The sequence below is a fragment of the Nymphaea colorata genome, chromosome 6, assembly GCF_008831285.2.
Source record: "Nymphaea colorata isolate Beijing-Zhang1983 chromosome 6, ASM883128v2, whole genome shotgun sequence".
Classification (NCBI taxonomy): domain Eukaryota; kingdom Viridiplantae; phylum Streptophyta; class Magnoliopsida; order Nymphaeales; family Nymphaeaceae; genus Nymphaea; species Nymphaea colorata.
In genome coordinates, this window is record NC_045143.1 from 6,445,553 (window position 1) to 6,458,102 (window position 12,550).

The 12,550-nt window shown below is 37.7% G+C and overlaps 1 protein-coding gene across 1 annotated transcript; it reads left to right on the plus strand.

Moving 5' to 3' along the window:
- The first annotated feature begins 3,948 nt into the window (after positions 1-3,948).
- LOC116255618 (thiamine phosphate phosphatase-like protein) lies at positions 3,949-6,257 on the plus strand. The gene is made up of 4 exons (XM_031631489.2): positions 3,949-4,247; positions 4,516-4,637; positions 5,198-5,399; positions 5,567-6,257. The coding sequence occupies exons 1-4, from the start codon at positions 4,110-4,112 to the stop codon at positions 5,918-5,920; spliced, it is 816 nt and encodes a 271-aa protein (XP_031487349.1). The 5' UTR covers positions 3,949-4,109; the 3' UTR covers positions 5,921-6,257.
- The last annotated feature ends 6,293 nt before the right edge of the window (positions 6,258-12,550 follow it).

The following is a 12,550-nucleotide window of genomic DNA, read 5'->3' on the forward strand; positions in this document are numbered from 1 at the left end:
AATCACCGACTGAAGAACTGTCTTCTAGCCTATTGGGTGCGAGAATGATTAATCATTTAAATTATTCATGTCATTTATTATCATTTCCCTTCTGTTTTGCTTTCTTTGATCATCCACCAAGAAAGTAGAACTGAATCAGACGTCTGCTTTTTTAAGTGTTCTGTATAACAACCCGACCACTTTCAAGCTCGAGCCCCTGATTTGGCAGATCTTAATTAACGGTTAGGGATAGAGACAACCATCTATTTAATAACCCATTGAAGATCCCTCACAATATTTGATACAAGACTAAATTTTTGAGGTGTTACAATCTACTTTCTTAAGACACTTCAAGTTCGAGTGTTGAACCGACTTTGATACCACTGTAACAACTCAACCCACTTCTAAGCTCTAGCTCCTGGTTTAGGGAATCCCAACTTGCCCCCTACCAATTTTGACTCCAACCCCAAAAAGACTAATAATCAGAACAACTATCTATTTAACAACATTCTTTATAAGCTTTTAAAGATCCCTCACAATCTTTAATACAAGACTAAAATTTTGAAGTGTTACATTATATGCAACTTTTGTTCTGTTTCAATTGCATCACCCACCACATAAATATCTATTTTTAAGAATTCATTAAAAATCATGATTTCTGGATAACCAAATTTTCACAAAACTAGATTTTTAAGGACTAAGGTCTCCATCCAAATGCAGGATCCGAGTTTCAATGGTTGTTCATTCAATAAAACATTTTTTCACGAACAATCATAAGTTATGGCATATGAATTTGAGCAAAGAAAAGTTGCTATCAGATATTTTTAAAGTATTTAAGGTAACTATTTGATATTAGTCACACCATGTGAGTGTTTCATCAATATACATCTCGAATGTATAATAAATTCATAGAACACTTAAACATGAAACATTTGCTCACTTTTTCAAATGCCAAACATCCAGAGTTATCATCACTCACACGTTTTTATTGAGAACATCTTTTGTGTTTTTTTTTTTGCCTCTAAAAACTTAGAAAAGTAGAAGAGACAAATGAGACCAATGGAATCACGCTTGAACTTAATGACGCGTGACCAAAGCATCTTTTCTTTCAACACACAATTGAGAAATATTCATTTTTTTAAACACGGAATTACTGGTTTCTGTAATTTTTTTTGGTATTTTTTGATAAAAATATCTTTTAAGAAAGAAGAGCGAACGTGCCCACTTCAATCCGCTTCAACTTAATGACATGCGACCATCCTTCGTATTATTTAAAATTTTGTGGACTAATTCATTTGTAGCATAAAATACAAAAGATAATTTTTCCTTTTACAGATGCAATGCACTCTTAAATTATATTTTATATAAACATATTATAAAAAAAGCTGAAATACTCTGGCCATCCATCCCAGCCTGTGGGAGGCCGTATCATCCAGATAGCCGGAAAAATCTATGTTATCTATATGACGATATTAATTAAAAAATATGTATATGTAAATAAACGTGCACATTGTGAGGAATCTTTGAACATGAATATTTTTTTATTCATTTTTTTAAACACATAATTATTTGATTCCCTAAATATATTATTGTTTTTTCGTAAAAAATAACTTCATAAAAAAAAAAGCGAACGTGGTCACTCAATTCCACTTCAAAGCGACATGTGACACAACCTTTGGATTCTTTAATTTTCTCTACTCTACATATTATTGCCTCAGTAACTATGTCTATATAAGGATTATAATTAAGCACCTTGCATTATTCTTTTGTAGCAATAGAATATATTCACATATACCCAAAAGATAATAGTTCCTTATGGATATGCAGTCCTAGAATATATATATATATATATATATATATATATATATTATATCATGATATGGATAAAAAAGAAAAATATATAAATGAGTCTGCACATTGGGGAAAGAAGAACCCCATTTGTGCCTTGGGCTTACAGCCGAACAAGAGTCGATACTCAAAAAACTCGAGTTTGAGCACCATAGAACAGGTTTGAGCTCGACTTGACAATGCTATATAGCATCGACCCGACCTCGAGTCCGACTCGTTTAACTCATTTTTGTTAAAATTGTTTTTTTTGTTTAAAAACATTAATTCGTTTAACTATTTTCTCATTATATTAATCATTCATTATGTAGTAGAGCCAAAGAGTTTACAGCTTGAACTCGACTCATTTAACATTTCAAGCATATGTTTGAACCCGAGATTATCTTGTTTATAAATAATTCGAGTTCAAGTTATAAACAACAATTCGAGTTCGAGTTGAGTTTTGACAAGCTAGTTGAAGTCAACCTCGCTGAAAAGTATCTAGTTATAAAAAAGTAAAAGGTTATAATAAATTAACTTAATACGGCATCTTTTATATATGCATGCCCAAGATTGGAATATAAAGTTTTTTACCTGTAAAAATACAATTTTATAAGATCTCGCTTGTCTGGCTGTTATGTGACGTCAGTGTAGACATATTGGTGGACTGCTACGCTAGCGCCACTGCAAATGACACCCGATTTAATAGTAATAAAAGAAATTCAAATTTAATAGTAATCCTAATGGAATCATGGCCAACTTATTTTATATTTTATGTACCCCGAGTTTTATTATTTTATTATTTTATAATTTATAAATTAGAATTCGTCCTCTAAGTTCCCAAGGAATGCCCTGAACCAAAGGGATCATATTTGTTTTGAGCTCGAATCCTTTTTGAGATAAGAGAAGATTTGTCAATATTAGAGTTGGCTAATTCTTATTAAGCTTGAGCAGTTTCTTTAAACAAATAATTCCAATATTTAAATTTATTTTTACTTGTAAAAATTCATGACATTCCTGCATTCATCTTACGAATGTACAACAATTGAGCCGCGCTCAAGCTCGGCTAGAGGTCATGTATTGTTTGGCTCGAGTTTGACTCGAGCCAGAGTCAAGCTTTACCAAGTGAGCTCGAGCCCGACTCGATAAACTCCGATCACTGGCTTCATATATATCTTTTACTTCAAATGAATATGAAAACCACAAAAAAAAGTCGACGGAAAGATAAGAGTTTCATGTCCTTATCGGATGAGCTTCTAAATTTCCGATGAACATTATCACACTGGCTTAAATGCCAACAAGTTTTATATTAGTATTCTTTTAACTGCCTTTCTTTAGCAGATTAACTAACATTTGCATGTAGATGTGATGTTTAATAAAACTTAGAGAAATTGACAAATAATATGCCAAGTTTGATTGCATTTGCAACTGTTTAACTTTATAAAATAATTTACAAACACATATTTTACGAATTAAAAGTATCAAAGTATAGTAAAAATTCTATTTTACCTTTGATATGAAGTTAGTTGCTTTTACTCTCTTGTTAGGAATCATAGAGAGTCCTAAATTGTTTTGAATTCTATAGAAAAGAAAAACTAGACCCTCGAAGCACATGAAGGAATTGGATAAGGAAGCCCACAAACGTTGAACAATGAAGTCAAGGGGAAAAGGCCGGTTCAGCTTTTACCGAATCGGATCCGAGTCCGGTTAGCTTAATATGCCCGAGAAATCGGGTTTCAGGATCGAATCAGAGACCGATTCCCGAATCTTACATTTGGAACCCCAAATTCGATTAATAACGAGATCCGATTTACTAGACCCGACTAAACCAATCCGAGACGATACGAACCCAGGGGTAATTTGGTAAAAATGGCTCGACTCGGAGGCGCGACCGAGACCCGCCTTTCTTCCCTGTCCTCACGGGAGAATGGCCGCCGGTGGAACTCAAGCCTCGAATCCGGACTGAACCGAATCGGAATATTCGTCCATGATTTCGCCACGTGGCGCGTCCAAGCATCTGGACCGCGAATATTCTCGCAACCGCCCGCCTCGGACGAAGGTGGGTGCGATCTTCGCCAGGAATCCACTAGAGAGAGAGAGGCGGGTGGGGCCGAGCCACCCTCCGACGGGCCCTATAAATGGCTGCGGCCCCCCCCTCATGGTTTTTCACGGCGAGAGTCATACACGTAGAGAGGTACTTGAGCTTGAAGTGAGTCGCCGGAGAACCGCTCCTAATCTCCGGCAGAGTGCTTCTTCTGTAAAGGTTCTGTTAAGGCGGGTGAATCGAGCGTTTCTGGTGTTTTCCGATGGCCGGAACCGTGGTGGTGTTCGACTTCGACAAGACCATCATAGACGTGGACAGCGACAACTGGGTCGTGGATGGGCTCGGGTTCACCGCTCGGTTCGACGAGCTGCTCCACACCATGCCCTGGAACTCCATGATGGTTAGCCCCTTTTCTTTTCCTTTGTTCTTCCCTTTGTTTCCTTACGACTGGTTCATCGGAGTTTTTTTGTGTTTTTTCTTGTTTGCCGCCTTCTTCTCTCTATCTCTGTTTCAAGTGATTTTGAGTTTCATAGTCTTCATGGTCAATGTCATCTTCCGCAAAGTTGCGAGAGTTCAACGGACGTTTTGCATGTAATATATAAATAGAGAGAGAGTCGAATAGAGAAAGCTTTTTTTATTATAACTTATGATTATTTTGTGGGCTGCAGGACAAGTTGATGGGGGAGCTTCATGAACAAGGGAAGACGATCGACGACATTGCTGAGTGCTTAAAAACCGCTCCATTGCCTCCCCAGAGTGTTTCCGCCATAAAATCAGCCTACTCTTTAGGGTGGGTATCTTTTGTTTTCGTTGAATTTTACCTTTTACATGCTTGAAGCATGAGCGAAGGTACACCAAGAAATCCATGGTCGGATATTGAACTTTTTAATTGGAAAAATCTAGAGTGTGCTGCCATATCGCCATGACAATATGCTCCAACTATGAATTTGTGATTACATAAGTTTTACACAATTTTCTTGACAGTTGGTTCCAGTGTAAGTCGATGATCTAATACTGCTAGCAATCTAAACGAAATTGACAGAAACTGATTTTTTAATCAAGGAAGCAAAGAATCTTCTGAAAGTAAAATAGCTTGAGTATATCATTTGGGTATTGCCAAACATTCAGATGGGTTCCTGAAAATCTTCCTGAAAAGATGAATATGATTTCCATAAAGTTGTATTTATTCGCGATATCCACAAACAATTCTTCAATCTAGATCGTGGATTTCTACTGGACAGAACGTAAATTCATTGGGTTTTGTTTATTTCACGAAGAGCTGGATTTAGTGTGTTGCCTGCACTGCTAAATTTTCTTTGTTCTGTTCTGTTCTGTTCTGTACAATTGCAGTTGCGACTTGAGGGTCGTCAGTGATGCAAATACGTTCTACATCGAGACAATTCTGAAACACCATGGCTTGCTTGAATACTTCTCGGAGATTAACACCAATCCTGGTTATGTCGACGATAGTGGCAGGCTCAGGATTGTTCCTTACCACAACTTCCACGTTTCACCTCATGGGTGTGCGCTATGCCCTCCTAACATGTGCAAGGTAACCAGACTCAGCAGAGTTTCTCAATTGTTAGATCTTGATGATTAGTAAAGGGTTTCAGATTCAATCTAGAGAAAGGCGTTGTGCCATGGATTGAGTTTGATAAGTTGTTGAATTGGTGGTCAGAGTGCTATTTCTGCTTCTGAATTTTCATGTATTTGAAACAGGGCCTGATCATTGATCGAATCCGAGCATCTGTTACGAAAGACTCGACTGCAGCAAAAAGATTCATATATCTTGGCGACGGCAGTGGCGACTACTGCCCAAGCCTCAAGCTCGGCGATGGCGACAAGGTGATGCCCAGGAAGGACTACCCTCTTTGGCACCACATTCAGAACAATCCCCTGCTCCTTAGAGCAGAGATCCATCCTTGGTCCAATGCAGCTGAGCTCGAAGAAACACTGATCCAGTTGATTAACAATAATTCATCACATTTGGTTGCAGCAGACTGCAAGTCACAGTCTGTTCTCCCCCCTCACAGTGAACCTCTTGTTCTTCGTCCTCTCTCTGTTCAACAGTGAGATCTTCCCTTTCTTCACTTATACTGAGATTTGTTTCTGTTTCTGACTCTCCATCTGTGGGAAAATCTTAGGATGGAGTCTAGGGTTTGAAGTTTGGAATATGTAGTTTCTCTCTAGTTTTAGTTATGGGTGCACCAAAACGAATAGTTTGCTGATGTGATATTTGGCTTACCATATTATGAAAAGTGTCGAGAAAAAAAAATGTAACTGGTGCTACAGGTTTTCTCTGTTGAGTGTTGAATAAGAAAGAGAGTTGATGTTTTTCCATAAAAAATTGCCTAATGGTGGGATGAATCTCCATCCGCACTTCTTAGTGCCTTCAGAGTCGGTTAAATTCAGTTAAATGACAAGGACGATTACAGAGCTGCCATGACTGGTTTACTGATGGTCATTAAATGTTGCGCATTTGCCATACTGGTACCGATAAGAAATATAAATAAATAGACCTATTCCACCTGTTGTTTTCAAAGGATTGAGTTTCATAGTTACCAATGAAATTCCCCAATTGAGGCATGGTCTATGACCAAGTGTTGGAATTTATCCTCTAGCTAGTTGCTGAAAGTTGCTGCGGGGAAAAAAATCTAACTGGTGCTACATGTTTTCTCTGTCGAGTGTGCAATAAGAAACTGATATTGTTGCATTACCTAATTCTCCATCCGCACTTCTTAGTGCCTTCAGAATCAGTTAAATAACAAGGACGATTACAGAGCTGCCATGAATGCTTTACTGGTGGTCCTTGAATGTTACGCATTTGCCAAAATGCTACCGAAAAGAAATATAAATAAATAAACAAAACATGGTCCACCTGTTGTTTTCAAAGGATTGAGCTTCATAATTACCAATACGATTCAGCAGTTGAGCCATGGCCTATGACCAAGTGTTGGAATTTACCCTCTACCTAGTTGCTGAAAGTTGCTGCGGAGAAAAATAATGTAATTGGTGCTACAGGTTTTCTCTGTTGAGTGTTGAATAAGAAAGAGAGCTGATGTTTTTGCATAAAAAATTGCCTAATGGTGGGATGAATCTCCAAACGCACTTCTTAGTGCCTTCAGAGTCAGCTAAATGACAAGGATGATTACAGAGCTGCCATGAATGTTTTACTGATGGTTCTTAAGGGCCAGTTTGACAATAGTAACAAGATGTTATTGTTCTACATATCTGCCCAAAAAATTGGAGCAGATTCATGGTAAAAAATGTTCCATAAACCTACCCAATTCTAAAGGCAGATACGTGGAACTGTAACACTGTTCCTATTGCCAAACAGCTTCTAAATGTTATACATTTGCCATGATGGTACTGAAAAGAAAAATAAATAAGCAAATCTGTTTCACCTGTTGTTTTCAAAGGACTGAGTTTCATAGTTACCAATGCATTTCAGCAATTGAGCCATGGCATATGACCAAGCTGTTGGGATTTATCCTCTCGCCAGTTGCTGAAAGTTTCAGCTGAGGTAGTACCGGACAGGTAGCATTAGCAGAGGACGCTTTCTGGCCCATTTTGATGAGACAAGTGGGGCACTCGTTAGCCTCTTATCTTATTTAACAGAAGATCCTCACTGAGGTCCTCAAGTGAGATCAGTTTGGCAAAAAAACACGAGCGGGGATCGCATGTCATGTAGCCTCAGATCTGTTAAACTAAAGAGATCCTTCAGTTGTGAAATGTGGGTTCTCCAAATTCGATCCAAACTGCAGCTAAAGTTGAAGATTTATTCTTGTAGTTTGAAGTTTTGAAGTTTGAACTGTCTGTAACTCAAACTCATTAAGTTCATTTGAGGACGCAAGCGATTTCCAACAGTTGGGCCCTTAACCAAGGAAGATGAAATGCCCTCTTCTATGTTCATACTACCTCTTCTGTGAAACCATCCATTCAAGTAATCTGCTTGACAAAAAAAAAATCCTATGGATGAAACTCAGATTGCATGTTTAACAAAATGCTAGATTGATATCACGTCAAATCGTTATATGTTAAGAATTCGGCGTTTGAAAAATCAACAATGCAACAAAACCTGTTCATGGATTAAAATTTCACTTTGAGCTGGACAAAGAGACAAAGACCATGGGGATGCTACCAACAAACTCAAATTGTGTCTGTGGTTCTTGACCTTTTATTTGTCCTTATCGTTTCCCGAACTGAACTGGTGGGCCGTCAATATTAAGATTTTATAATTTGAATGGAAGGATAAGTGTAGTTGGGTGATTGGATTAGAGATAGAGTTCTGAATATATTCTCCATGCTTCCTATGTCCTTTTATCTACATTTGTCCAGACGTTGGCGTGGGAATCTCACAGGTGACTTGAGATTATCTGGCATCATGTAGGAGACCCATGCCCAAATCAACGGATCCGTTGGAGTCTTTTGATCACTACATATATCAAATTAGCAATCTTGGAAAGCAACTTTTCAGGGGTGTTTGACATTAATGTTTCATGAATCTGATTTAATCTTTGGAATAAATTCATGGAACACTGTGTTAGTATCTCTGGAGTGTCAATGAAACTGACACGGAACATTGATACCATACTTACAGGATCATGATACGTGCTTTTTAGCAATAAAATTTCATTATTTTGCTTCTGATTACTTTTAATAAAGTGGTCCAGCGCTAGCTGCTGAATCTATCGACTGATAACTGGCATGGAACGTATAGAGAATCATGGAATATTATCAAGGCTGTACTGCAATATACCTTCTTTGTCATGTGCACAATCTTTTTTACAAAAGCGCACTCAGACTTTGGTGGTATGACAAAAACACGTTTAAATTTGGATTTCTTTCATTTAACCACTTTTTTCATGTAATTTGTGCAGTTAAATGCAAAACTTCAATCTGTTTTTATTAGTTGATTTAAGATTTGACTGTGCTTTTGTGAAAATTTTCGAAGTTCTAATATCCATGGGAGTCTCCATGTGACACAACTCTTCCAAGTACCAGGTCCATTATTTTCAAGATTGAGTAAACAACAATTGCGAAAACCATAGTGATATCATGCAACTTATATAAATTTATTACCCTAGACAAGGCGACATGAGGATTCCCTTTGTTGGCAACTGTAAGTGGGGAAGCGAAAAGGCGCAACTCCTCCCCCTTTCCTCCTGCCCTCCAAATTCAGGGCTGCTTCAAAACCTAGATAGAAAGCGGTATTGAAAAAACCTGGGTTCATGGCAGTGTCAGAGCTACATATAAGCTGGTGCAGGCAGTTGCCTACATCAGCTTCTCAAATTTCTTTCATTTTTACATTAAGATCGTGTTTAATATTTTCTTTGTTATACACGTAACTGCCCCTTGATGTATGAAAACCAGTGAATCAGTGTCCTGGCTTCACCAATGATTCACGGTTCTGTTACTCAAACAAAGCCTTGTATTGCTTTTCAGCCAACAGGCGAATTTGTGCTCTCTCTTGAATATTTCCAAAATTTTTGTCGCTGTAAGATTGAAAGGATAGTTTGGTGCGGTTTCATCCACAAAACGATCGTGCAAATTGTGCCACGCACGAACAGCATGAAATAAATTCTATACGATTGGAAGCCACACACTTGGCGCCAGGGATGGAACCACAATTCGTGGCTCCGATCAGTTCCGCTCATGTCATGCTCATCTCAACTTCGTTCAGTGAATTGAGAACGATCAACTACTCAAGATTCATATATATATATATATATATATATATATATAAAGGAATCAGTTGGTTATCTCTAGATGGTTATTTTTTTTATTTTATATATTGCTAAAAACAGTTGTAAAGGATGCAGTTGCTATGTTGGCCATAGTAATACACCTTTTGTAACTGATATATATATATATATATAACCGCAACTTGAGTTGCAAGATCCCTAAATTGTTGTATGTGCAAAAGATTACCATATCATCATTATATCTTTGCCATTAATTATCATCAGCAACTAAATTCCTTCACAAGTCGTCCAAAATAATGCATTTAGTTTTGTTTGTGGTGTATGGTTTCATATACCATTTTACTATCATATACAAGATATGTAGACAAGAGCTTAGACATGACTAGTTAAAACATTAACTGCACTACCATATGTCTGCATTGTCACGAAATAGGGAATTAAAATAAGCCCTTAGAGGTCTATTGACAAATGGAACACTTTGAGAATGAGTGTTCCAGGAAGGTACTCTAAAAATTAGGGCAGATTCACAAATGATGCAAGTTTGAGAACAGTCGAATGGTTTTACTTTTCAGTGAATATTTTCAGTAGGATGAACTACAAAATGAATAATGAATAATTTATAACAAAAAAAAAAAAATCCTTACCGCATGCCGTGCATGCATGCACATGCACACACACACAGAGACAAATGGAATCGTATCTTACTTGGAAAGCAAATTTGTCTTATCCTACATCCGATTCGATTTGTTATCGAATTTTTACTATATATTGGCTCAGTTTTTGCTTTCTTTCTCACTCAGTTGTTTGGCAAAGGTTGGCATTTATGCTCGACGCATTATTAGATCAATAGTGAACACTAACATCTTTGGCACATTTCTTGAGCTTTGTTGCATTTCTTTACATCTACGTCACATGGACAATGGCTAAAGCACAGCACTGGGGATTTCTCATCCAAAAGAATTGCAACAGACAATTACAAACTTTATTTTCCTCTGAGAACACTTCAAAATTTTTCTTTAATGGGGGCCAGCCCTTAATTTTTTAAAATTTTGACAGAGGCCCAATTAAAAAATTTCAAAAATTCAACATGTAAATATTGAAATTTCCGATTGACCCCCTTTTCCTCCACCCATGTTATTATTTGGGAAAATTGCAAATTTTGTGCTGTATTAATGAATAATGAAAAGTTGCATACCTATTTGAACAAGAAAACCATGTTAGGGTAGGGTGAAGATTAATGCCATCTCGCATAGCACGAGAGCAAAGAAGAAATTTGAATATGTGAAAGTGCACCGGTAGAAAAGAATGAAAGAGAGAGAGTGTGTGTGTGGGCACAATCTCTTGTATCTGATTGTGTCCATGCATGCATTGTCTGTGTTTCTCTCATTGTTCCACCACTATGTCCTGAAGTGTGTTTTGGGAGATTCTCAGTTTAAATAGTACCACAGATTATAAATCTACGCTACATGTTAAAAACCGCGGATTTGAGGTTAGATGGAAAGGGGGGCGACCTTAAATTCATGGATCTAATATCCTAAGGATTTCAGATCACTTGTTGCATTATGTTCCATGTCAAACGCCCTTGAAGGGTTCAATAGAGACCAAAAAAATGAAGTGTGTTCCTCAATGGATTTAGTGATCGCTCCACTAACTCACATTTTGTATGTATAAATGGACTCACCAGTCACCACACAAAATGGACAACTTCTACTTGCCATGCAAGGTCAAGGTGCAAGTAGTAGAGCCACAAATTTTTTCCCAGGGAAGTATCAAGATAAAAGTGACCTAACTTTATATTTTTTTCATAAAACCTTCGATTGATGGAGCACCAGTATGTCAATTGGTGCTAAATCATGCAGGTCTATGTGGACAACTGCACACACAAGCCCACATGGCCTAGCTCCGCTACTGTAAAGTTCATCAAATGTCCTCTTAGGAGAAGAGGGGAGGTGGATGATACTTGTTGAAGTTCCTTGCGGCTTTCCTTAACCTAAGAGTTTAGAGCTGCCTTGAGACCTAGGTGGAGAGCAGTACACCGTCAACTAGCTACAGGAATAGTATCCATAGGAATCAAACTGATGAGCATACATTCACTGGTCAGCCAATCCGATCAGCTACTCAGAGCTAATGCCCTTTGTTATTAGCTAACTTGTATGGTAGTGGCAGGTAAATATGTGTAGTCTCCAATGTCTAGGCAGGTTTGTACCGTGCCTAGCTAGGAAGGTGCTTGTCCAAATTGAACCCACTTAACTTTGCATTGCTCGGGCTTAGGGAACCAACACTTGCAATACGATTCTAGCCAGATCCAAACCACAGACTCGTCGGCCATTGGATTGGGCCATTGGGTCTAAGTAGAAACAGTGACATTAAGTACTCCACATTGGCGTAGTCAAGTTGATTCAAAGTGGTCTGGGTTTGGACTAAATAACCCAAAATCTAGCTAGCTAAAGGATCTTCTCCTTGAAGATTGGCTGGCATGCAACGGTTGGTTGGGTCTTTTTAATCAATCTGGTGCCACTAAGTTTATGGCGAATTTTTGTTGTTGATTAACTATGACTACTACCAGAAACATAGTCACAGATATTGTTTGCACATTCTAAACGGCGAAGTTTTTCTCGGCATAATACGGCGAGCTTGAAAAAAATAAAAGGAAAAAAATCGGGTCATTTTTAAAAAATAAAAAAATCTTCAAAATTAGGAAAAAATAAAATAGATGACAAACCGATAAGTCGACATAAACAAATGAGTAGACAAGTAACAAATAAAATTTAGAAAATAGAAACAAGTAGTTTGGTATAAAAAAATGTGCAAACATGCCTAAAATGAAAAAAGGTTAACAAAAAAACCACAAGCCTCCCTGGAGGACCTGTAAAGCTTAGTGTTCGTTAATGGCTGCCAGTTGTTAGTGATGTGTTTCATTGCTTTATGTGCGCATGGTCAGGTAGAATGGAGAGCAGGTGGCAAGCTTCCATTGCAGGCCTCTTGTTGCTGATTGCAA